General features: G+C 38.1%; 2 protein-coding genes across 6 annotated transcripts in view; one reads left to right on the top strand and one right to left on the bottom strand.

The window, feature by feature from the left end:
• Window positions 1-25,624, bottom strand: LOC102793443 (coiled-coil domain-containing protein 148-like). The gene is made up of 15 exons (XM_006788542.2): window positions 25,585-25,624; window positions 23,631-23,719; window positions 23,100-23,221; window positions 18,450-18,553; window positions 17,158-17,249; window positions 16,907-17,058; window positions 14,013-14,108; window positions 13,323-13,495; window positions 12,655-12,793; window positions 9,747-9,953; window positions 4,571-4,711; window positions 2,986-3,104; window positions 1,048-1,165; window positions 729-863; window positions 1-200 (listed from the first exon to the last, which is right to left on the bottom strand). The coding sequence occupies exons 2-14, from the start codon at window positions 23,683-23,685 to the stop codon at window positions 807-809; spliced, it is 1,575 nt and encodes a 524-aa protein (XP_006788605.2). The 5' UTR covers window positions 23,686-23,719; window positions 25,585-25,624; the 3' UTR covers window positions 1-200; window positions 729-806.
• A 157-nt stretch (window positions 25,625-25,781) lies between these two features.
• The window catches only part of pkp4 (plakophilin 4), a 95,994-nt gene continuing 94,124 nt past the window's right edge, over window positions 25,782-27,651 (top strand). For all 5 annotated transcript variants that reach the window (XM_087830187.1, XM_087830190.1, XM_087830188.1 and 2 more), the window contains exon 1: window positions 25,782-25,952. The gene's annotated coding sequence lies outside the window, so the exon portion shown is untranslated. The remainder of the gene's footprint in view (window positions 25,953-27,651) is intronic.

The following is a 27,651-nucleotide window of genomic DNA, read 5'->3' as shown; positions in this document are numbered from 1 at the left end:
ATAAGCCATATGTTGTTTAATATTGGGACAAGAGTGGGACTTAAACAAAAGTTGGGTCAGAATTTAAGTATGGACCTTGTGTCACGCCGAGGTGGTTTGGGGGGCTCGATGACAGACAGAACCTCTCTGGCATACTGACTCTGGTGTAGACCGGCCTCCCGCAGAGCCTGCTCAACCCGCACTCTTGGATCAGACACAATCTGGAAGATAGATTTTTTTTTTTTTATAAACACAGCTGCTTTATGCAACCTTTGCTGTTTTTAATGGTTCACTACACATTTAATACTTGACATAAGGTTTGATCATTAATTTATCATCATTTAGTGCCAGAAGAGAAAAGCATCACAGTCTGACAATCATTAGTCAATACCTATATTACACAATACCCAAATCCTAACCTGTTAAAACAAAACCACACACAGACTCTACAGTTCACTGACTGACTTTGGTGGCCTTGAAATTAGACTGTTGAGGACAAACACTTTTTGGCCAGCCACCCAGCTTACATAATTTTCCACCAGTGCATGGGTCACTGGTCAGTGTCACCCAAAAGGAACTGAAACTTAAGTGACTTAATGTAACGAAGGAAACGTGAGTGAGGGAGTGAGACATCATGTAGGCTCAATACATACAGAGCAGAGATAAGAGGACAGGGGCAAATGATCATGCAGCCTTAAAGACTTTGCAAAGAAAGTGGTTATAGGAGGGCAGATCCTATCATGTCTCACCTGTGTGTCTGTGTACGTGTTTATACTGTAGAGAGGCTTTTGGAGCTCAAACTCGTTTACATTCAAGTGTCGACACTTTCAAGCCTCTGTGTCTGCCATCATCCTCTCTGGGTCTGCCTCTGCCACCACCCCAACCTTAGATAAATAAGAAAAATATACACTGGATTTACTAATAATATACAATTGTCTTTTTACCTACTGCCATAAGGTGGCAGTGATGCCTTTACTCAGATAAGGATGAGTCGAGTTTTTTTCCCCTGTGAGTTATTTCTACTGACAGAACTAATCCAAGTGGTTGAAAGACCAGATAATGCTCCACCTGGTTTCTAAGAGCTTCCAGACGATTCTGTCTCTCTTCTTCTTCTCTCTGCCGCTCAAGCTCCCGCGCCTCTCTATCCAGCCGTCGCTGTTGTAGCATATCTGCCCGAAACTGCACCCTAGAGGAAGCAGAAAAGGTGTGGACATCAGACCTAAACAATCCCTTTCTTCCTCTGCCACTGCCACAATCAACATTACATATTGCTCCTGACACAGCAGACCTCCAGGCTGTGGAGGGCTCTACGGTGCTGCCAGAGTGCAGCTCCTCTCCCGTCACCTGCTTTTATCTCTGTCTCAGCTCCTCAATGAATCCGTTTCGCATCTGAATTCATTCTCACAGCCAAAGTCAACAACATTATACGGATTCAATGTGAGTGTGTGTCTGCAGAGAAATCAAATGGAAACCACACCACGCAAGAGAATGTTTTTAAAGGCATGTTTTATTTTTCAGCAGCAAGTTAACATTAGTCTGAGACATTATTTTTCCTGTTGAAAGTTTCCAGTGTGCTCACGTCTGACTGACCCCGCATCACTGATGAGGTGCAACATTTCCAGTGACTCAGCAAGGGTCGAGCATGGAGGTGTTAGAAAGTTGCAAATATTCAGAGAAAGTACTTGTGATGCTACATTGTTATCAGAGCATTCTTTTCATTTAAGAAACTACAATCAGCAGTGATTTCTGATTAATACTATGTTTTTCATTTAGCAGTACATATTCCTGTGTATTCAGTAAATATTTTATGATTGATATACACTAATACATTATATATACCTGTTCAACAGCTGATTAACACAAACATCTAATCAGCTACTCACATGAGTTACAGCTACATGTCTACATTTAGGTATGCAGACACGGTGAAGATGGCCTGCTGAGGTTTAAAGGAATCATCAGAATGGGCAAGAACACTGATTTAAGTGACTTTGAACATGGCATTGCTCTTGGTGCCAGATGGGATGGCTGAGTATTTGAGAAACTGCTGATGGGCTTGGATTTGCCCACACAACTATAGAATTTACAGAGAATGGTCTGAAAATGAGAAAATACGCAGTAAGTGCCAGTTCTCTGGGCGAAAATGCCTTGTTAATGCCAGAGGTGAGAGGAGAATGGCAAAGCTGCTTTTGAGCTCATAGTAATGCATCATCAACCCACAGGATGTGGTGGAACAAAGGATTCACATTATAGATGTGCAGCCAAATAGTCTGCAGCAACTGCGCGACGCTAACATATCAATATGGACCAAAATCTCTAAGTATGCGTCCAGCACTTTGTTAAATCTATGCCATATAGAATTAACAAAGTTCTGAAGGTAAAAAAGCAGTTCAACCCAGGTACAGAAAAAAGTGTACCTAATACAAAGTGACCACAGAGTGTATGTATAAATATTATATTGCAAACACAGCACACAGTGGGCTGATGGAAGGATAAGACTATGTAAAGAAGAAAAAATATAGACACTGTATTCTTAAGTTTTGTGTCCATGAAAGTTCCAACGTGTATTATTTAATTAGTCAATGAAAAGACTGACTAATGATACATGATACAAATGAAGGTGAAATGGTAATAATTTCCTGTTAATACTCTTGAGTGAACTCTGTCACTCACTGCTTACAACGGAAATTATGTAAAAATAATTTAGTAACTGTATTTGTTCAAAGTGCTTCACATAATAATAAAATGCAGCATGCTAGATTCCACTTTTTACTCGAATGTATTTTTAAACAGAATGTGAAATAGACATAGGTCACTTGTAAATTTTGGACAACACTGTGAATTCCTGTGAGCGATCGCTCAAATTGCACGCATAAAGTGGCTGACTAAAAACATGTCATGGCTGTTTTGAGTAATTCAGAAATTCTAAGGGTTCTGAGCTGCCTTTAACAACCTTGATGCACTTGACAGCGCTGAAAACTCAAGGTCCCATGATGCAACACTCACCTCTCCTTATCTCGCTTTGCCTGTTCTTCCATGACGCTTCTTAGATTAGCAAGCCTCTCTTGATCCCTCTGCTCCAGCACTTCTCTCCTCTTCTGCTGCTTTAAATAAAACTGTCTGACCTGGGGGGAAAAATCAACAAAGACTAAAACTGAACAAGAACAGTGGCTACACTTCCACTAAGTTGACTGCCACAGAAACTCTTAGGATCATCATGTCCTATTGATTGAGACAGAGCGGGAATCAGATAAGTGTAAATAGAGAGAATGAGATGATATTTCAACGTCTGCCAGACTATTGTGCTAAATTATATGGAATCCAATGAGGCCTAAATGTTCTCATTAATCAGAATGTCTCAGGTTGCCTATACTCGCCTAGCAGACCCCTGAGGAGAGATTTAATTAAACAGTCAGACATACACACACACATATTCTGGTCTGTCGTACCTGTGGGTTCAATAACTAAAGTGAATAATCAAAATACCCATGTAATTATATCCACAATGTGCTTTCAATTTGATATCCATGCATGCCCACAATTAAATCATTCAGATTCTGGAGCCATAAATGGCAAGAAATTTGAACCGGTGAATTTTTAAAAAAAAAACCAAGCTACCTACATCAAAAACCCTGCCAATGGCGGAATTATTCTTTTATTTTATTCATTCCTAAAGTCCTTAAATACAATGCATTTTTATTTACCCAAAGAAACTCTATGGCATTTCTAATACTTCTAAAAGAAAGAGACAATTACTTTCAGCGGTTATTTTGTAGGCATTCAGTGATATTTCATTCCTTGAGAAGTCATTCATACACTCATCTGTTCATACACATGAAAAGGTTTTAGAACGAGTGCACATACAAAACGATTTGATGCTTTTGAGAGTACTTGCTTCACTGTGAAATCAATACTGTAAACACTCATCTAAACGTAAACTAATCCCCATTGTCTGCTACATAGTTGTCCCTTGTTTTTGATTGGATGTGTGCATGTTAGTGGACGGAACGCACCATAGTGAAGCATAAGAATTCATACTCATTTTATCCCACAAGAACAATTAAAGTGGGCCTTTCACTTCCACATTTTTATTCTTGGCCTTTGCTGGGGCAGTGTTGCATGACTCACAGTTCAAAATACTTCCTCTTTAACAAACATATGGTCTTGTGTCTGATGCTCAGTTCATCCTGTGTACTGTCTTAAAAAAGCTGCTTTTAGCTCCTCTTTCCTGAAAGCTGGCCATAGTGGCAAACTTCTCCTAATTGGCTGCCCTTCACAAACAGCAGAGTTGTGTGCCTGAGATGACCATATTAAGGATCTCTGCTCTTATTGTTATGATACAGTTCAACAGTAGAACAAAAATATCTAAAGCTTTGAGCTTTTGGCTTTAAGGAATTACTCGCACAAAACACTAACCAACCAAAAAGTAGCATTTATCATCTAGAAAAATGCTTGCTTTAATAAAATATATAATATAAGCTAAGGTGATTTAAGGCTTTACACATGCAAAAGTATAGACATTAATAAGCAAATGTCCCAGGATTTAACAAACCTATAACAACATTTGTTATAAGGGTGAAGAAATGTTTACTTTTTCTTTCTGCTGCAACCTGATGGCGGCGTCCTTCTCTTGCTCCCTCTTTAACCTCGCCTCTTCTTCCTCTTGTTGTCTGGCTGCTATTGCTGCCTCAAGCTTTGCTACCTCCTCCTGCTGGGCTCGCCACTGCTGCAACTACAAATACACATGCAGACACACATAAGGGATGAAGGAGAAAAGAAAAAGGCAGATTCTTGTCTATCAGCAACTGTTTTGAAAGAATTACTCACACAGAGACAACCAGCTGCCAAATTGTGGCATGAACTCCAGAGGAGGTGCCAAAACTGCTTTTCACACTTTTCTACATCCCCCTCAGGCCCCTCTAAACAATGAATCATAAAGAAAACCCTTGCGTTTGAGGCCTACACTAAAACAAAACGTATGCTAGTGAGGAGAATGGCATCCTTATTCTGCAATTTAGATCCCTTATATTTACACAGAAGCTCCTCCAGAGTTAAAAATGTAGAGATTTTTCAAGTTTTAGCTGAGAAAAAAGAAGAAAATCAATAGCAATCCTCACTCACCCAGCTAGATATTTGGAAAGAGACTGTCTTAACTTTTCAAACACACACAAACCCACAAACATTTCCTAGGGAATGAGTGACAGGTTCGTTATGCAGCAACCTCTCTGTGGCATGCCGGGTATTGAAGTGTTGAATACTGACCAGGCAAACAGATTTACAGATCTATCAGAGGAGAGCTTAGAAATCTCCAAAGGGATGAACTGCAAATTAACATGGTCACACACACATCATCACCAGCAGTATCATCAAGTTAATCATACATGATGTCTGCCTGAGAGAAAGCAGCAGCTGTGGGATTGAGAGAAGAATTTAAACACTCCAGCCTCTAATCCACTTCTATTTAGCAGTGCTAAAGATGGAAATACAATATGGTTATTCTTTAGAAAACTCTCGCAAATACAATTAAAATTATTTCCTGCAGATGTTTCGAGTTCTCAGTATTACTGAACCTGGAGAAGTAAGAAAATATTTATTTATTTATTTATTTTTGCTTCTGGACACTTTTTTAAAGTTAACTTTTCTTTTTTTTTTAATTAGTACCAGGCTCTCTACTACCCTGGCGTGTACTTTCCTCTTCCTCCTCTTCTTACCTTCTTACCTCATAGCTATGTGCGCACTTGCTATTTAAACAGTTTCCATTATTGCTTTGTTTAGTATAATCCTGTGGTTGTGAACGGTCACAGTAATGATTTGAATAACTTCTGGTGTTCACACAATCAAACGCTTAAACCCATGAAAAAATAAATAAATAAATAAATAAATAAAAAAATGAAATTTTGGCCTATTCTGACAAGTTACCCAATATAACTTTAGTGGGCATATTTTCTCAGCAAAACAAGTACACATAATTAAACTATCCATCAAGTTCAATCTATCAATATAAGATACCTGCAAAATGTATAGAAAATCATATATGCAGGTGTGTAGGGAGTACATATATTTTGATACACTCAGGTCACACAACAATGAAATGTTTCTTTAAAAACTCCAAGATCCCCAGTGTCTGAATGTGTTTTGTAAGACTTCTTGTTTAGGCAGGAATGAAGAGGCATTTTAGGTAGCACAAAGAGAATAAAATGGTCATTATGTACAGTCTACAGTAATTTGTCACTGGAATCTCATTTTCTGTGAATTCAAATGGAAATGGGAAACCATCCTTTTTCATGGTAGCACAAAAAAGACTGCAGAGATGTCAGAATAACAAAAGAATGATAGTCTTTTTATCAGAGCACTGCAGCTGGCTCAAAGCTTTTGTTAATATAACTGTACAGTTAAATGTCTTTTGTCAGCCGGCATTGCAGCAGCCATCATAACTTTCTATTGCAAGTTATTTAATATATATAACAGCTGATGGAAGCAGATTAGGCTTAAAAAAAATCAAAAACCATAAAATCATCAGCGCTGTAAATTACTGCAACAAACAGAAGCGAGAATAGCATTACTCCTTATTATGCGGGAACACTCTGCTGAGTGACGTTAATGATACATGAAATTTACAGAATCTTTTAAGGGACAAGAGCTGAAGTCCATTACAAGATGACAAAAATGAAACTATGCAATTATTGTTGTATTTTTACACCCAAGACAATGAACATTTTCCTGAGTTCCATAACAGGTACATCACTGTGCAAAGGAAAAATTATAGACATATGCGTAATTAACTCCTCAGAGAGTTGTCAGCTGAGCCACTGTGGAGCCCACACACTGTCTCAACTCCAGAGTTGTTTTCATCTGGCCACCAAAGAGACTCGGCAGCCACTAAATGACTGACTCGATGACAGGCGATCTCCTCACACAGAGCCTAGAGAATATCCTGATTACTGTAGGAAGAGCACATAAATAATGTGGCCATAAGTTAATCTATAACAGTGATGTTTGTTTGGTAAAGTACTCTGGAGATAAGGTGGGAGGGTGGAGAGAAAAAAAAAGAGTGCTGGCTATAAAAGAAAACCTCCGGTTTTGTGAAATCTTTCTTTTTTGTTTGTAGTGCCGCTTGTCCTTTGGCCTGCTCATCCCTTTCCCACCTGAGCATGTTGCAACAATCTGTCATCCCTCCAGGCTTTATTTACTCATGTGGAAAAAAGAAACAATCACTCATCAAATATGCCTGGGAGCGAGATACAAGTGGGAGGTAAAATGAAAGCAAGGACACAATAAAAGGCCGGAATTAACAGTAACACAGAGAACAATACGAGCTAATTACAAGAGCCAGAACAAACGGATGATGATTTGAAAAGAAGAGTCTGTCTTTCAGTGATAAAATGGAACGATTTTGAGCTGGGTCTCATGCATGCAATGTTGACTAGTTATCTTAAATATCTTTTTATTTTAAAACAACCACAGCTTCTACAATTTCACGTCTGGAGCGCTTTCTGAAACTGCTATATGATCAGTAATCTCATCTGAGTGCATACATATGAATTTAGATTGTCTTCTGTGGCATCCTTGCCCCGTCTAGAACAGAGGAGTTCAAGCAAACTCTAAAATCAATTACCCTTGATTTCTTCCCACTGCACCATTCCCTGAAGAGTGTCTGAGTGGGATGGCAGCACACAACCTCACTCACTATAATGAGGTCAGAATCAGACCGGCACTGACCAAAAACTGTCCTGTGTATGCTCTCATCTGAACCCACTGAGAAGACAAGATGTGGAAACCCAAGGAAGAAAACGTAACAAGTAGGCACTTATTCTACCGCCTTAACCAAAAAGTACCATCACTATAATCTTTCTTTTATAACTTTTTTTCACAGTAAGCTGTTTCCAAAGGGTCTGTTGTCTTTTTTGAAACTGTGCTTTCCATCCTTTTCCATCAGATTACCCCTATATGGAAAAAAACAATTGTATTGTTAAAAAAACCCAAAAAAACAGGATGGACTGCTCTTGAATTATAGATCATGTTGACCGTTAGCCCTCCATAAAATATACATTTTGATTCATTAATTTATTTATATTATACTGCCAGCTCCAATATGCAAGTTTCTGCTACCATATTTTCATACACAGTACACTAAATACAACAGGGATGACTCACAGTAGAGTCAGGGGAGTTGTTTGGATCAGAGGGAGCAGCTGCAGAAACCAAAGCATTAAAGAGGCAGACGCATCAGAAGGAGAATCCATCTTGCCTCGCTGCAGTGTCACTGTGCAGTGATGATAAAGGCAGTGAAAGACTGAATGAAAACAAGAAACCATCTGAGCCTCCACGCAAACTCAAATATGTGCACATCCACCACTGAAATTACACTCCATAAGAAAAAAATAATAACCTATTGACAGTCAGTCTTCAATTCCCCAACTTTTGCTTTAAGTTTAAGATAATGCACTTTAAGACATAGCAAGTATATGGTCATATATAAAGTTGCACTACTATTTAGAAAATAAAATAAAAAATTGGGAGGTTTTTTTTGTTTGTTTTTGAGAATGTACTATCTTTCAAACTTTTGTATAGAAAACATTTCAACTCTTCAGTGTGACACAAATGTGAAAAATAATCTACTGGCAGGTAGCAGAAGGAAAGGGGTGGAGATTGTTATTCACAGCGCTACAAGAATATAGACTTTTTTTTAAGACCGATACAATCTTTGGTGATTTACAAACCTGATATTTTGGCCGATATTTTCTTATATTGTTTTTCCCCTATAATATTTGGCAACCGTAGCGATTTATGAGTCCTAACTAGGATGATATGAAAATGTTGTTTGAAAATAATCTTGAAAGTTGCAGAGTGCCCTCTGGTGGACAAATTATGAAACATCCACATTCATAGAACAGAGAGTTTCTTCCATCTCTTCTTTTACTTTTTAAATTTTCATTTATCAGTTTAAAATGCCAATACCTGTATAAAGGCAAATACCAATTATCGGGCAATACACCACCCTTGCCAATATATATTGGCTGGGCTCTAGTTATTAACTATATATTGTGGTTGTTAGGATTAGGATCGGTCTCATAACAACTTTCGAAACAAGATACCAAAATTGGGGTAATGTAGAGTTAAAAACACTGAAAACTGAAAAGAATTAATTCATGCCAAGAGGGAAGAATTCACAGATCTGTACAGCAAACAATCCTAGAACTTTGCATCTGCAAACCAACAGCAGAAAAAAAACCTCTGTGGTGTTTTTTTGACAAAATGAGATTTGGTGTTGTCGGCTCCCACCAGCCCTACCTCATACATCAGTGTCTTATCCAAACAGCCACAGGACATAAGCAACTTGGTGCTATATCAACACCACATGGATTTGTTCACATGAGTAACTTGTTTGTTGTGCGAATGTGAGCTAGCACCCCTCGGAGACAGCAACATCATGTTTGCAAGACCATTCTTATTAGCTTGTTTGCATTCACAGCCCATCCCAAGTGGCAGCTAAAGCAAGAGATGCTGTCAGGCAGCCTGGCGTAATATACAGCCTCATCAGCAGATATATTGTACACAAGCAGGCAATCTGCTCCCTCAAACTTAACACTATCACAGCTGCACATGAGATAGCTTGAAAGGAATATAGGAAAAAAGATGTTATGTTAACTATATAGCATATATTGAATATATATGAGGAAAACATATATTCTGGCAGCATAAGTAGATTTTAGTGTATCTCAAAAATTCAACAACTAAAGACTCAAAGGTATAAAAGAGACACTAACTTTTTCTCTGAGATGCAAGTAAATGTTCTGCTGGTTCTGGCGGTCTCTGTGTAGCTCCAGCTCCTCCTGGTGGGCATGTTTTGCCTCCTGCAGTGTGACCTGGGCTCGGGCCAGGAGTTCTTCATGGTCTCGCTGCCACTGCTGGGGCACTGCTCTTAGCTGCGCCTGGGTGAAGCGCTGCAAGTCCCACACATATTCATGCTCCAGCTGGAAGAAGAATGAGAATGGACTGTGTACTGTTTGTATGTTTAACTGTACAGATATATCAGGCACAATTATAAACAGAGTCAGAAAAAAAACCTGGAAGATGACACTGTGATCATAGTGCTTCAAAACTAAAGCACCACAGCCCAAACGGCAACTCTGATATATTATGCATCGTGTTGCACCAAATTAACAATATGCTAATGGGAAACCAAAAACTTCCTTTGTTACAACACTCTACAATAATGGCAGCAGGACCATAGGGACAACTCTGTGTCAGATCTAACTCTGCTGGTGTATAAAATGGTCTCGCTCTCTCCTGGCTGTGAAATGTCCTACAGGAAAACAGTTCCTTTCTGTGTGAGGGCTGCCTGTAGCTATTCATCATTGTGTCAGCGCTCACAGAGGCTGCACCACTTGGCTGCTTCATTGGAACCGAGGGAATGATATTCATCTATGGGCTAATAGTGGCTAACTGACGGTGGGAAGGCATTAGACGGCTGAATGGTTTTATTGAAAATGAGTGAGCTGACAGACCTGCCAACGGAACAGAAGCGCCAGAGGCAGTCAAGCAAATCCTGTTTATTAATACACAACTTTAGAACTTGAGGAAAAGCTCCCCCACCTCCTTTGTTCTTCCCTTTCTCTTTTTGCCCCTGCCTTTACTGTGGTTTGAAGTAAAGACTAAGCATGAGCCTTTGAGATATGTGCATATATGTTTGCATGCTTGTGCACAGGCTTGGGTGCACTTCAGCCATTGCACTCACAGTTTGTGTGGATGCATCCACTGCACTGTGCCTGCAGTATACACTTAGAGTGTAACATCACCTAGTTCGGCTGCTGCATTCACATTTCCTCTGCAGAGTAAGGTTTCCTGGAGGAGAATGTGAAATAAATAATGGCCATATAAACTCAGAAGTACAAAGAGGTATGAATATTTTTTACTATTAGCATGGAATATTATTATTACTACTATATTAATATTATGAAATCCTGCTGATTCTCTGCTGGTACAAAGATAATAGATATTTAATTGCCCCATCCAGCAGAGGGAGATCTCCACTTACAGGATCAGAGGAAGAAAAAGAAGAACTGCAAGAAATTGCAAACATTTAGGCTGCTTTTATCACCAAGGCTCTTAAATTGTTACATACCACAAACCACTTGTCTCACACCTTCTATTCAGCTAAAACATGAATGACAAAAGCAACAGAAAATGACGCTATCATCCTGAAATGACTGCACAGAGATCAAATTTAACGGCAGGTGAGCAGAATACCATAGCTCAAACAAGAACAGGCTACAATGCTCTAAAGTGAAAAACAACATAAGAAACATTAGGGCTAAGATGCTGACTCCATAGAAATATAATTAAATTGTGATTAAAACGCTAACTATAGAATTTCCAAGTCACCAATTTGTCTGGAGTGCTAATGGGATTTAATTTAAACAAATACATGCAAAATATCACAAATCACACACATGCCAGTCACAATTCATATTTTCACTGAAAATGCACACAGGCAGAGCTGAGTTCAGCTAGGGGGACTATTTTACTAGTTTGCTGGATATAATCAAAGACATACTTGTTCGGTTGATTTCATTTAGATATCAGATAGAGAAAAAGCCAAAAACTCTGAATAAAATCAAGATTTCTTTTTTCCACATGCTGATAGCAGAATAGCATTTGTGAGTGTAATCAGAGGGGTTTCAGCAAATCAATCTATAGCTCTCACTGATTATCCTATGCACGCAAGCCAGTCTAATTATGACTAATAGCTGAATTAGTCCAACTCTGGGAATGTTTCTGGGTGAGGGACATGGAGAAAGACATTTCTCCTCCTTGCAAGACTCCCCTAAGGCTGAACGATCACAGCTCTAAATGCAGCACCCAGCTTGAACTGATATGAGGACAGGTCTCTGGGCGATGGTGAGGACAGAGAGAGGGTCTGGCGGTTGTCATGGTGATGCTAGGCGGTGGCGTGAGCAAATTGTCCACAGTGGGTGACATGGCATATCCTGCAGCGTGCTGAGCAGATCATTGTCCAGGCTTATCTATGTGTCTCACTGCTGGGTTCAGGGTACTAAGCTACATTGATCAGGGAGCTTGGGACTCACATTGTGGGGCTGCTTCTCACAGGGGAGTAAAGTACATTTTTAAATGGGTGTGTGGGAAAGTTAATGCCTTAATTTATGGTAAATGCATGTAAGAGAGCATGTATCTGTGTGTTTTGTGTGTAGTAAAGAAAAAAGAAATAATAATAAAATGATGCTTGGTGGAAAGTGACCAATCATTCAAACCTGGGGACCAATTTACCCAAAGATACATTTTAGGCTTGAGCAAGGCATGTGAGCAAGGCAAGGTGATCATTGCTTCACCAGATTAATTACATTATACTACAACTATTTATTTATTTTATTTTATTTTTGACTTCTGCTGCTATTAATGTTATGCCACTACTATTCTAGTCAATAAAATGTCATAGAATATACTGTAAAAACCAAAAATATACTCAATTTACTCTCACAACTTGTAGGAAATTAATGCAAAAAGTCTTTACATATGAAAATATCAACCATCAAATTTTGTACATTTAGAGATTTTTACCTATTTTCTGATTAGAACAATAGCTGGCTTTTCTGTTTGTCCATTTATAAATAAATTTAACAATTAATTCAGATTTTTTTCCCCTAAAGTACTTACCAGCTCTTGTCTACTTTTCCCAGGAAAGAATCTCAACAGCATATCCATGCAGAGGGCTCTGTGGTTGGGTATGTCATGAGTATACCTAGACACTGTGAACGTAAATTGTTCATGATCGTGCTCACACCAGCCACAGAACCTGAAACAATTTCAACACAAACAGTACATGATCAGAAAGGAAAGCACTGCAACAGATAAGCAACACTACAAAATTGTCTTTCTCTACCTTCATTTGACTGCATTGCATTTTCATATAGTACATGCAGATAAAAAGCAGTGCTGTGTAACAATAATATAAAGCTGTATGTAAATAAAAATCGAGCTCTGAAGTAGCTTGGAGATATTGATATAATCACTCTCCTGGTGAGAAATACGTATTTAAAAGGTTGTTTCTGCAGAGTGAAGTGACTATGCATCTATATGATTTTAATATCCTGTTGAGTTCTTAATCTTTCATCTTGATCTGTCCAGTTACAGCATAGCTCTGCTCCCGCATGTAATTATCTAAATGAAAGGCTGAAGATCATTAAAAGCCTATTTCAGCCACCTATTTCACATTAGCGGTAAAAACCAGCGATATATTTCATCCAGCAATGCGTAAAAACGTTGAATTATGCAAATAAGGGAAAAAAAGCAAAGCTTAAATCTTCAGACATCTTCAGACATACCTGTCTGTCCTTTGCAGTTGTTCTTGGAGGCTCTGCAGCCTGCTCTGGTATCTCTCTGATAGGGAGTGAAAGGCTTCGATCAGTGAGTCCTTCAGCTTTGGATAAGGGCAGTCTGAATTCAAAACCTCTTCTGGAATGTTCACCAAATTATCTGAAGTACTAGTGAGATATTTCTGTGAAGGACAATATGGCCATCCTTGAGGTTGCCTGTAGACTTTTTATGTCCTTGATATATACAGTTTTACATAAAAGTTTGGGATAATCATATATTTTGACTGACATCAAGCAAACACAACCCCTCAAGCAGGGGTTCAAAAATTAACGCTGTGGACGGGTGTTTGGAGAAAACAGGGAGAAGCATTTCCTAAAACAAACATCTTGCTAACTGTTAAGGATACTGGTGAAAATATTCAGCTTTGTGTTCTAAATATCAACATGTTGGATACATATCTCAGTAGTCAGTTATATAAGCAAAACTGTAAAGAGGTTACTGAAAAATAGAACGATGACCCAATAAACGTCTAACTTAGTTCAAAATAAATAAACAAAATATTCAGATGGAGCAAACTTTGGCATTCCCTGCATAATGAAATGTTAATTTTCTCTCGCGACACACTGTAGCACTCACTTATTAAGGTGAAGAATATGCTATTATCGACAATGGAAATTTCTCTGCATAAAATAACAAACCTCCAGGCCAAGGCCTACAAACTCTCTCTCCAGGTCCAGATACTCTTCATCAAGTTTTGCAATAATGTCATCTTGTTGTGCTTTGATAAAGTTTATCTGTTGGTACAAGGATGAAAACATAAAAATGTATTAAATACAGTGTTAGAAAACAAACATGCCAGTTTGACCTTATGTTGTCAAGAAAAAACAAAATGGTAAAACAGAACTACAAATCTTGCTCTGGCTACCTTGGAATTCCTCTGCCACAAACAACTCTCTCTCAAGATATTTATATATATTTTCTTTCGGTCATCTAAATTTATGAACTTCTGATAGACTACTGCAATAATAGAAAATCACTAATTAGGCCTATTAAAACTGTAAGAGCCTAATTAAAAGGAGTAGTTAGATCTAAGGTAATGTTTAAGAAATATTAAGCTGTGAAGTGTTTTTTGGAAGCAAAAAATACATATATGATGTATCTGATCCTGATCCTGATTGTATTAATATACTGTTATGACTTGTTATATTGGTAGACAATATCACGCAATGAACACCCACCTAGTGAACAACCAAACAATAAGGCATTTGAAAAGGAGAAGGAAATAGACATCAAATTCAAAGAGCTACCCATGCTCTGAATACTGACAAATGTTTTGTGAAAAGAGAGTTTATACATGACTCCTATAAAAACGAACTAAACACCAGGATTTAATAGCTCGTAGAACCACCTTTAGCAGCAATAATCTAAAAGTAAATTAAAGTGATCCTTTTCTGTATGACTCCGTCTGTCTCTCGTGTCATTGTGAAGGAATTCTGGCTCGCTCTTTTTTACAATGTTGCTTCAGTTCCTTGAGGTTTGCAGTCATTTGTCATGCCACAGCATTTCAGTGGGGTTGAGAACTGGACTGCAATTTGACTGCGTGGGCCACTGCAGCGCCTTGACTCTTTTCTTTCTCAACCATTCTGTTGGATATTTGCTGCTGTGCCTGGGATTATTGTTTTGTTCCATGACCAAATTTCAGCCAAGCTTTAGATGCCTTACATTTGACTCTAGTATACTTTGGTATGCAAAGGATTTTATCTTCAACCCGGTGACTGCAAGGTGCCAGGGTCCCATAGTTGCAAACCATGCGCTGAAATGCTGTGTTTGGTTTTCACTAAATGTGGCTCTGTGCATTATTGCCAAATATCTCCGCTGTGGTCTCATCTGTCTAAAGTACACTCTTCTACAAGTCTTGTGTTTTTTTCAGATGGAACTGTGTAAACCTAATACCTTCTTTTTGGAAGAGAAGAACAGGCTTTCCACTGGCAGCCTTCCAAACAGGACATACTTGTTCAGTCTAATTGTACTGTCATAAACTTTAATATTTAACATGCTAACAGGTCTCTGTTAGCATGTTAGCAAGACCTGCTTCAGACTACAAAACTGCCAAAACTTCTGCATTTATAAAGGTGTTCACTTTTATTGATGACACCTGGCTGCTACTTACCCTCTTAATTCCTATGGAAGCAGTCAGGGTAAACTAAGTTTTTCATAACATTGCATAAGATTTAAAAAACAACAACAAAACAGATAACTGTAAATATTTTTTAAACATTTATCAGCCAACACCATCATTTTTGGTATGCAGGAAATGACTTGAGGACTTGCTCAGGAATGCTCAAATGTGCCATGAATTCAGATGGGCTATTGCATGTTGAAAATGCAAAGCCCTCCCAAAAATGTAAAAATATACAGTACATTATTGATATCAAGGTAGCAGTATTAGTAGAAACATTCAAAAACGGAAGAGATCTTAGTGTTCCAGAACAGCACAAAAACACAGATACAATGAATAAAACTGATTAACTGTCTGATGGCTCTTATGCTATGTAAGGGATGAAGATAAGGAATGAATGAAAATGAAGGTGTCTTACAATATAACTACACCCGTCACCCACATAAACAGCAGTAGTAAAATGGTTTTATAGATGCATGAATGCATATGTGGACAATTATAAAGTTTATTTACTGAAAGCCAATTACAATTGTAATTGAGTTTGTTCTAAAACATTATGTTATCTCTTTTAAGTTAAGAGAAAATAGTTTAAGCTCTAACCTATTAATATTCATTTTCAAATTATTATTCCTATTTTATTATTATTCAAACCACATCTAGAAATGCTAAAAGCAGTATTAACATTTTTAAAAGTTATACACAAGCATAGTGTCGCCTACTGTGTGCCTTTCTATTTCTTTTTTTAAACTCCTCACTTTCACTCCAGGATGAAAGCATAATTATACAGCAGTCAGCTTCTCTTTTTTATTGTGAGGCAGAGAAAGGAAAAGTGGTGGAATAAGAGATTGGGAAAGGAAGACAAAATGTGTGTTTATCAGCAGTCAGGTGGGTAAGGGCTATGGGCCAATAAGAGAATAGGAGGCCATGGGGGGGCATGAATTACACAGGTCCGACAAAATGGCTGGCATACGCTTCATTCCCAGCATGGTGTTTCTTTAAAGACCCGGCTAACTCCTTAATCTCACAATTCATCTCTAGAGCCAGGAAAAAGCCTCTCAGAGTCACAGACAGAATTTATGTCTTTAGGGTCCACGGATATCTAACAAACAACAGCTTCATGGACAGCATATACTGCTGGGCAGAAGGTAAGATCACTGTGTGAAAGTAAGAGATTTTAAACTTCTGTGGAGGAGCTGGATGGGCTATTTTGGTCTGGTACCTGCAGAGAGTTTCTGCCGATTAGATTTGCTTTTGAAAACTTGAAGTGCATAGACAGGAAAAAATACTGCCACTTTTTTTCTTTTTTCCCCCAATCAAGGACATATGTTGCAAAACGCTCTTTTATACATGTATATATATATATGGCTGGTCTTTATCAAAATCACTAAGCCCTTATTCCATATCTCACAATACCTGTCGTATCACTTGTTCCCAGTTTGATGGATGTGCAGAGAGCTGCTGATGTTGTACTTCACCCAGTCTGAAGACCAGGTCATCCTTGAACTGATAAACAGGCTGCACAGTGTTTATGCTGAATGCCTCAATTTCCCTCTCAAGAAACAGTTCTAAAACCCGAAAACACACAGGTATACACATTAGCAGTGCACTGCTTAAACAGCAAGGTGATGGTGACACAAATGCACATAAAAAATGTAGTTGTTTACCATATTCTTGAAGAGAGAAGATGGCACTGTCCGTTATATTGTTTGGCCTGATCTGCTTTATAAAATAATGGATGTCATTTTCAGCTTTCTCTCTGTTGGAGAGAACAAATGCATTCTATTAAATGCAAACATATCCATTAATTTAAATGACAAATAATGAACTCATTTTAAACCTAAGCATAAATAATATAATTATGCAAACTGGCCTATTTCAGAATAAGAGACTTTATTTATTTATCTATTGATGCTAGCATCACTGTAATGCAGTACCTAATAAACATGGAGTTAATTTCAGCTTCCTAACGTTATGGAGTGCTCTGTATCTTAATCTATAAAGCTATATGAGAACTTATTGATCTGAATTTGTATAAGCGGCCATGACCTGAAAGGTAGCTGCTAATTATACATAACGGTGTAAAAAGTATAAATTTTACCCTTAAATGAGTAAAAAAAAGCATGTTCTTTGCATTTGGCTTACAACAATTCCACATTTAGAGATGGCCATAAGAAGGTGACAACTTTTTTCCATCTATCTCACACACACACACAGTATTACAGACTTTGCTGGTGGACTTTCTCCAAAAGTTTGACAAAAGTTAGAGGTAGGATGTCTTGTTGCTGTGAGCAGCTTCATACTGAAATGACCCACAGAGAGAGCTACAATAATTATTTGTTTCTTGCTAACATGGTTGAGATGGTTGCAAAAAGGACAAGTAACCATAGAGATATACTTTCCTGTTTGCCTGTTTGAATCCCAAGGTACTTTAACTAGATATGTGTGGAGAGAGATGCAAGCAGTGGCACATCCTTATGACTAGGCTCATTACTGAGGATAACGCTTGTGTACATCATTAACCTTGGGTGGCTCAGACATAGTCATTATGCAGCCAAACAAGCTGCACCCCAGAGCTAGTGCTGCCCTTCTCACTTCACAAGACATGACACTGCTGGGGCCCCCAGTCCCACACTTCTGCCTCAACCCACAGAGGAACACTTTTCCTCCATTTAGTATACCCCTCTGTCTCTGCATGGCTATAACCACCCACTTCTCTCTGTCAATTCAATGTCATGGAGTCAGAAAATCAGCTTAAATATCCTCTCTTCATTTTTTCTCTGATACATTTTTGTTTCGTCTTTTTTGTGTGTCCAGTTTATTCATTCATTTATTTATTTATTTTTCATGCATGTTCCTGGCTAGGCATAATGGGGCTTAAGTGGAATGGTTGCATGGTGTAATAGCAGATTCAGAAAACTGCAGCAGATAATGACAGGGAGTAATAGGGGGCTCTTACTCAGCCTTTTGCAGCCTGAGGCACTCTGTGCTCCACACCTGTCTGTGCTGCCGTAATATGGAGCTCTCCTTGGTTGCCTTGGCTGCACAGCGAGTCTTGTGAACCTATAAGATGGTTCACAAGGCAGTTAAATGCAAAGCAGGAATAAACAGTTTTCCTGGAAGTACAACATGCATTTGGCTGGAGTGCTTGCTTTTAAATGCACTTTAACTAGGAACATTTATTTCCGCCTACAATTAACTTCATCCGGAGAGATCTCTATGCACAGTGCTTTAACGCATCAAATGTCTAGACCATTTTGAATGAAGCACAAAACATATTGTGCATATAGTTTATACATACATCATAATGTTGCAAAGAATGTGAAATACGCAGTATTCTTATGGTTTAAAGTATTTTATCCTGCTTTTTAAAGGCATGCTTCAGTTTTTATTAGCATTATTAAATCTTTGAGTGACTCATAATACAGCTGGAACAGTGTCACTATTAATGCAAAAAAAACAAAATAAACTGGAAAAAATTTGATGAAACACAAATGATACACATTAGACATGTTATTAGGAGAAACGGGGGAGGTAGCAGTCTTAATCTATCATCGCTTGTGGGTCCCCCCCCCCCCGATCAACCCTCTTTAAAGCACTCTGTTAGAGCACCTTTAGCGTAGCAATGCATTGTCTTATCAGTGTTTTTTCACACAGGTCAGTGGCTCAGACGACTCTACAAAATATAATCTCACAAAACCAAAACATGGTTGCAAGTAATTTCCAGATGAGCAGTGAATAAAATGATTTGGGTATACATTCAAATGCTGTGACTGTCTATGTGTTTAGAGGGGATTGCTGTTTTTGGATACGTTTTGCTAATGCTCATTTTATATTAAGTCAATCTACAGTGCTCAGTTGGATTTTAGTGCAGCACTGAAATAAAAAAGGCCAAACTGCTGATATTCCATGCCTCTTCCAGGCAGTGTATTATAGGTAATTTTAATTTGCACTGGCTGTCTAATAACTCATTTGGACTGCAAAAACTGTGCCTGGAGCAAAACTTACATCACCTCATTTGTAGTCTCACTCTGCCAAATAACACTAATCCATTAATATCTACTCTTATTAGCATTATAATAGCCATTAAATTGGTTAGCTTTCCAATCAGTTTTTAGGTAAAGGCACTTAAAACATTTTAGTGAACATTATTGTTTGGTTAAACCTAACCAGAGGAAAATTGAGGTCTTTAATTCTCATATTTAAAGTTTTTCTCACACCACATTGTACATTTTCATGCATTTAACAACATTTCCTTCCATTTAATTCTTAACCCATACCAATCTTATTTTCATGCCTTTTTAAAGATCGCTGACATAACACTTCCTGGCTTCCAGACAGAAAATGTAAAAAATGTATAAAATATTCAAAAGTCTGCCTGGATTACATGCCACCTTGCAAGACCCATACGAAATACCTGGATAAAAAAATTGAAAATGCTTCTTTGCGATTCAGAAGACCATAATACCATCGGAAAATCAACTCTGTACTTGACCTAGAATATTCTGTGTAAATCCATGGCTCACCCTTCATACATTTCTCACGTTTCCATAGATCTTTCCACAATAGGCTCCTTGACTTGTCATAAAAGAAAAAGGATTTATGTTACTAATAACATAAAAGACGATTTTCTTCCAACTCTGGTTCATTCTTTCTCTACTTTCTGTGAAATAAACATGCAGTAGTTCTTCATGTGCAATGAAAAGTTGCACTACTTCAAGAAAAAAATGAGGCCATTTTCAATTTGAAAGCAGCAACACATTTCTAAAAGAGTTGGGCCAGAGCCATGTTTAGCGATCTCTTCTTTGTGTAACAACAGTCTGTAAACATCTGAGGAGACCAGCTGCTGGACTCCTGGAGAGGAATGTTGTTCCATTCTTGTCTGACGTAGGATTCTTGCTGCTCAACAGTTCTATATCTGTTTTGTCATATTTTTCATTTAATGATGTGCCAAATGATTTTAATGGGTGAAAGTTCTGGACTGCAGACAGGCCTGTTCAGCACCCTGACTCTTCTGCTACAAATTAATGCTCTTGTAATAGATGCTGGATTGATGTACCCCATATCATCAAGAACTGAGAGCTGATAACAAGCTGGATGATCCCTCTCTTTAGTCCAGAGGATGAAGGATGTTTTCGGAAAAGCATTTCATATTTAGATTTGTCTGACCACAGAGCAGTTTAACACTTAATTCAGTCCATTTCAAATAAGCTTTAGGCCAGAGAAGACGGTGCCCTGTCTGAATCATGTTACACATGGCTTCTTCTTTGCATCACAGAGTTTTAACGTGCCTTTGTGGATGACATGCTGAACTGCATTCACAGGCAGTGATTTCTGGAAGTATTCCTTTGCCCATGCAGAGACTTCCATGGTAGAATCATGCCTGTTTTTAATGCAGCGATGCACGTCACAGGCATCCAGTATAGGGGCGATCATGGCTCAAGAGTTGGGAGTTCACCTTGTAATCGGAAGGTTGCCGGTTCGAGCCCCAGCTTGGACAGTCTCGGTCGTTGTGTCCTTGTGCGAGACACTTCACCCGTTGCCTACTGGTGGTGGTCAGAGGTGGCGCCAGTGTCCGGCAGCCTCGCCTCTGTCAGTGCGCCCCAGGGTGGCTGTGGCTACAATGTAGCTTGCCATCACCAGTGTGTGAATGTGTGCGTGGATGACTGGATGTGTAAAGCGCTTTGGGGTTCTTAGGGACTAGTAAAGCGCTATACAAATACAGGCCATTACCATTAATCTTCAACCTAGTCACTTGTGTACAGAGATTTGTTCTCTGAATCTTTCGGTGATACTATGTACTGTAGATGACAAGCTGTTTACATTTTATGGAATTCTTCCACAATTAGTAGACACAATTTTTTTTCCCAGATTGGTGAACTTTGACTCTCTAAGATCTCTTTTTATCCTCTCTGACCTGTTACTGACCTGTTGCCAAGTAACCTAATATTTTTCATGAAATACTAAAATGTCATATTTTCTATCTTCTGTTATTAAAAAATATAGTTTTATGTGATTTATAAATCATTCCATTCTGTTTTTATTTATATTTTACACAGTGTCTTAAATTCTCTATAATAGGGTTTGTATATTCAGCTTGTAGACATCCACATGAACAATGTAAAAATAGTTCTATGAGGACATTTAATTTCCTTTCATACACAATGAGTAAAAAGTCATCTTTTTCAGTTTAAAGGGTTTAAACTTAAACCACAGGTATTGTTATAAGCCATGTCTCGTTCTTTTTTCAACTTCTCCCTTCAGGTGTTGCCACCCTATCCTCTGCATCACACCAATTACCTGCGTGTCCTTTCTCACTACATCCATTAACCTTCGTTTTAGTCTTCCTCTTCTCCTTTGGCTTAGCAGTTAATCTTAAACTTTTTCCTAATACATGCACTATCACTCTTCTACCCATGGCCAAACCATCTCAACCTTGCCTCTTTTACTTTGTCTCCAAATCAGCTCCATCCTGAGCAGTCCCTCTGATATACCCTTTCCTTATGCATTTTTCATTCTTTATTGCTCCTTTTAATACATTTTGAAATACAAATCATCTCTGAAATGTCATACATGAGTAAAGGATCAATAACTTTGCAATCACACACAGGGGATTCTCCCGCAATATTGGAGACATGGAATCTGTCAGTTATGCATTTTCTTATAATATAATGCGTTTCAGCAAAAACACGTAAACATTAATATAGGTGAATCAGTAGGGAAAATGTAGCAATATTATGCCCATTTGTTGGATGTCTACCGTTAATCAAAACAGTATTGAAAAAAATATGTTTCCCACTCCTTTTTTCAGTGTTTACATACACACATATCTGTATATTGGGTAACACAGTGCACAGAGTGTAGTATAGAGCTACCAAGTGTTTACTGTCTACTAATGCTGCCAGTCCATTTATAGAAAGCAAAAATTATCCTATGCTTGAGGCTACTCATGGTAATTTATTTACCCCTATCACGTCACCAATATGAGATGTTCAAAAAGCCTGCTTTTTCAGGAGGGCCAATATGCCTCTCTTATCTAGGTTATCCAGAGCGCAGGGTTGAAGAAGCCATGGGCTACCACGATGATGCTAGAAGGCTTCTGACACAATTTACTAATTAAAACAACACAGATCTAACAGCCTAATCTCCAGTGTCCCTAGCATTAACTTTTTGATCAGCTCATAATCATGTGACTATGAACTTCAAACAGTGTGGTGGGAAAAACCACAGGAAGCCAAATGAATATTCACAGAAATGCCATTCTGTATGGCAGTGATATTACTGCTCTCTTTCATGTTGTTGGACAAACTACAAGAATTATGCAATGTCTATTTTATGCTAAATGAAATCCTTTTACAGCGTGTGGCATATATGAAAGAGTGGAAAAAGGTAAACACACACACACGCACACAGATATTGCACTTTTTACTACTACTGAGGACATGCTGTTTAGTTAACACTTCCTTTGATGTATAATGAGTGGTTTTATTCCACATACTACTTTATTTGCTGCTGAATCAACGTGTTATTAAATGCAACAGGACTTTATTTTAGCAAAACACAGCTTTTTTTTATTAGCACAAGGATGATAGTGCTAACAAAAGGTTACCTTTTGTCCAATTAGATCAGTCTCCTGGCGTCTGGCATCAACAATCGCTAGTAGTCTTTTATATTCTGCCGGCTTGTACTTTGAGCTGCCAAGACCATTTTTCATTCGCACTGTCAGTTTTTCTGCATGGATGAAAACAGATGATATGGATGAATTAGGATCACTGGAATTCTTGAAAATCTCATCACTTTTAATGTCTGAAGTAAAGACTTTATGCTGACTTCAGCAAAAAAAGGTTAGACAGAGGAGCAGCACCAGTTAAGCTCTAATAGATTGTATGCGTAATAAAGAAATGATTGCACAGGAGGAGGGGGATAGCAGAGACAAACTGTGTCAGACGGTTTTTTTCAGTGCTTCGGCTTGACTCAAGGAAGCAGGTGGATAAACACAAGCTGTGCCTGTGACAAAAACAACAGACTTGAAAGGCACCTGGAGAATTCGACATGAGGGCTTCAGGTCAAACCGGTTCAACAGTTCAGTAGACCACTATGTCAGAAGCCAGAATATTCCAGCCATTTTTCACTCACTTACCAACATTTTCCGTTTTAATGCTCGTTATGAAAGTTTGTAGATCCTTTCCACTCATCACTGTGGAGCTTTATCTTCATGCACCAGAGTACCTTCAAAATAAATACATTAATTATTGCGCTGCAAACACATGCACAGCTTTGTTGCCTACAAAAAAAAGTTTGGTGTGACATTGTTTGAAATGCTAGTTAACATCAACAAGTTTTAGTGTACTGCAGCCAGTGGGTGTGTGATATACTGCTGGAATGGGTTTTTTTCTTCTTTGCCTTTGTTTTGGATTAAGCTTGGAAAGATTTTCGCACAGGATTCATCTCCTTTCAAATGCATGGTGTGTGAAGAGATGGGATGAACTATGCAGGAATTAATTTTTCTATGATTGGAGGGAAAACAGATGCGCTGTTCTGAATCCTTTTCTATTTTTTGCCCATGTCTCCATTACATATAGACTTAAATACCAATTTTAAGGACAGCAAAATTATTATTTTTTTCCATTTCAACACCAAATGGCAAGCCAAGGTTAGGATTCAAGACATAGGTCATTCTAGAAATGTCAATTTTTCTGTCCCTGGCTTTTACTACACTTAAAAACCACTTTATTTACAATTTATTTCCATGTTATATTTGAATATTTTTTCCTTCCTCATCCATTAAATTCACAATATCTGTTTTTTAAATTAAATTATATAGAAGAACAGGCACCACCACAGCGTTTGTCCCCACAGTGGAGTAGGGTGGGTAAAGGCTGTGTTTTTTTGTTATATTTAAAATGCATCAAATCAATCAGCTATGTTAAAATATATGATGAGTGTGACAAAATGAAGCAAAATGTGAAATAAATATTGTAAGATATATAAAGAAAATCATGGTCCCTTAAAACTGTGTCACTGGTGTTATGAGAAAAGTTTATTATTTTGAAACAAAACATCCCAATAATGACATCACTTGACTTACTGTCACAGATTTCCTGAAGCACTATAAAGAAATGGTCATGATGAGACCAGTGTCTCTTTTCATTTATCAGATCTTTTCTGTTTTATCTTGTAATTTCATAAGAAGCTTTTAGTTGAAGTCACTAATACGACACAGTTAGGAAATTGTTAAAACAAAACAAAACAAAACAACAGAATATAAATAGATTAAATGACTTTATTTGGTGAGTACAAGATGCCTGACATCATGTGGTTTGATGCTTGCAGCATCTATTTTGTAAAAAGCATTTTCCATGAAAACTGTCACTGCTATTACCTTCCTTATGGGTAACATTAGACCTCGAGATAATAATTTTACATCCACTGAAATTTGGTACAGGTATAGGTTAAGATATAAAGAATGGCATTGTCACTCGTTTTAAGTGTTCTTTATATGCTTTCATTTGATTTTATTGCTAATAAATGGCTTTGCAAATATCATACATTGACGCTTTGAACAAACGCTTTGAAATAATAAAATATTATCTTATGATTTTTGCATTATCATTGCATTATTCTAAATAATAATTGATAGAAGCCCCCCAAATTGGCATAATGAGTAAGATAACACCAGTGACGAAAAGGTGGCACATGGGGTAAATGTACAAAATAAATATTTAAAAAAAATCCTTAGGTTGTCTTTTTTTTTTTGCTGTTAAAACTATGGACATACAACTAGCCTAAATATTTTCCAAGCCAAGCTCTGTTAATTTACTTTACCGACTTTTACCAATTATTATATTACTTAATTAAACTAGAAAACGCTTAACTTTATCATTGTCATAGCTGCTACTGCTATAGTTTAGCGACAGTACTTAGGTAGAACTTATGTTCAACCTTACAAAAAAAACAAATAAAAAAAACAGGTGAACCAAAGGTTTCCTACAAGACCAAGCTCAAACTATACCTACAATAAAGTTACACACAACAGTTAGCAATTATTTGCGTTGTAAACTAAGTATTTATACCCGACGAGCCACCTAGCTTACCTTGCTCTCTCCCTTCTATAGTGTATGGGTTGACAAAACAGGTAACCAAGGTAACTATCATCTTCTCAGTCATTGGTTAATTTAACAACGCGTACCTCTTCGGGAACGCCCCCGTATTCGCTTTGCAACCAATCAGGAGTGCACATCGGTTTCCCACATTCCCGCTGACGTCATGCACGCTCGCATTGCCTGGGACTGCTGTTGGAGGCGAGGAGCAGCCGAGGGGTCGTCTTCTTCACTCGAGTGTGGACGCGAGTTTCATTCTTCCACATGCATGGGACTAAAAGGCAGGACTTTACAGATGAAGTTACACGTTCCAATGTAGATCCAAGCCGCAGCTCAGCCAGCGCAACTACAATCCTCCCAAGGTATGGAAATGTTTCTCTTTTCTTTTCTTTGCAAACTGCTAAATAATTGGAGCGAAAATGCAGGGAGAAAGGAAAGCATCTGTGCGCAGAGCATGCAGGAGGGTATGGGCTGCTTTCTTGAAGTCGGAAAGTGAAAAGAGAGTGGTTGCTTTTTTTCCCAGTCTGTGCATGCGGCATAAGACAAGCTTCTTTTGGCTTCCTCTCAGCGGGGAAGAATCTAATACTACCCTAATCTGTTTCTTGTGACCAAATCATCGCAAACAACGCACACCTTTGAGGGACCTTCACGCACTGTTTTTGATGCCATGCCTAACCGTTGGGGTGAAAACTTGGTCGGCTAATGTAAATGCACGGAAACTGCTCCGGGGTTAGTTTTCCTCTTGTAGAAAAACTCACTTTAGTGTGGCAATGCCCTTGAAAACGTGTTGCTAAGTAGTGCAGGAAAAGGCAGGTGAGCTTAGAGTGTGGGAATCTTTGGAATGCGAGGTCGCCCAGGGGCGGAGATCCAAACTCTGCTCCTATTAGATTGGCTTACCTTTTACCCTCAGGTTGAACTAGCTACGTTCAAACTACGCCATATTTAATGACTTCTATTTTGCATTTTAACGAGGATCGTTTCTTTTTTTAACGGTAACCGTGATTCTACGTTGTCATCGTTTTGCACCGTGCAAGAACAACCTATCTTTGTGGCAGGGGTAGTCTGAAACAGTAATTCAGACCGGGAATTTGATTCATTTCCAGGCCACCTTGTTCATGCGAACCTCACCAAACTGCTGTCTTTGAAGGCTTTTTACTGGTTACAAACTGAGTGCTTGCTCTTTAGGGTATCATATGGACAGTAGTAGAAGGAATACTCAGGTACTGTTACAAATGTGCCTCTACTGCAAAGTGTATCTTTAGGTGTTACAAAAACACTTTAAATTGTTCTTATCAAAAACAATTCTTTGTATTAGTTTTTAACGGCTTATATTTGTCTTCTTTATCAGTAGCATTAATTCATAGGGGAAAACCACCATATTCACAACAGTCTCATAAAATCACAATGTCAGTCAAACAAATGACTCTGGATATAATTTATAATTAAGATAACAAAATAAAAAATAAAAAATTGGCAGCCATCAAATATATAAGCTCTAGGTTTCTATTTCCAAAGAAATCACATCATGAAGTGATTACTTTGTTATTAAAAAGGAAATCTGTAGCCAATACTATACAAGCATAACAGACACAAGCATCAAGTATAAACACTTAAGAAGTGCATGAGAATATATAAGCTACATGTGTTTGCTTGTCTGTCTGTCTGTCTGTCTTTGTACACAAAATGAAAAAAGGAGAGGGAAACCAGTGAGTGCAGACCCACAGAGGTGGGGGTGAAACCGTGTAGGTGTAAATGTAAGCAGACAAAGGGTTTTAGAGTTGAAGGCGGGAAACTCTGGATTCCCAGAATCTTTAAAATGAAGCTTTTGTGCCAACTTTGCCAAGGTCGAAATACTCAAGCTGGGATGTGCCGCACATTAGTAAAAAGAGAAATGAGTGATTCTAATGTGAAACAGCAATGAGTGGCTGCACTAAGAAATGATGAGGATTTTAGAGAGTCTGTGAAGCAGATGAATAGAAAAGTGAAAAAAAAGAAAAACACATTTGCTTTTATGTGTGTATATATATACTATTTTTAATTGTTCTTAATTGTCATAGCTTG

Source organism: Neolamprologus brichardi, chromosome 16 (genome assembly GCF_056152115.1).
Source record: "Neolamprologus brichardi isolate AB-2024 chromosome 16, ASM5615211v1, whole genome shotgun sequence".
Lineage (NCBI taxonomy): Eukaryota > Metazoa > Chordata > Actinopteri > Cichliformes > Cichlidae > Neolamprologus > Neolamprologus brichardi.
Note: the sequence above shows the minus strand (reverse complement) of the source record. Positions and strands in the feature narration are given on the sequence as shown.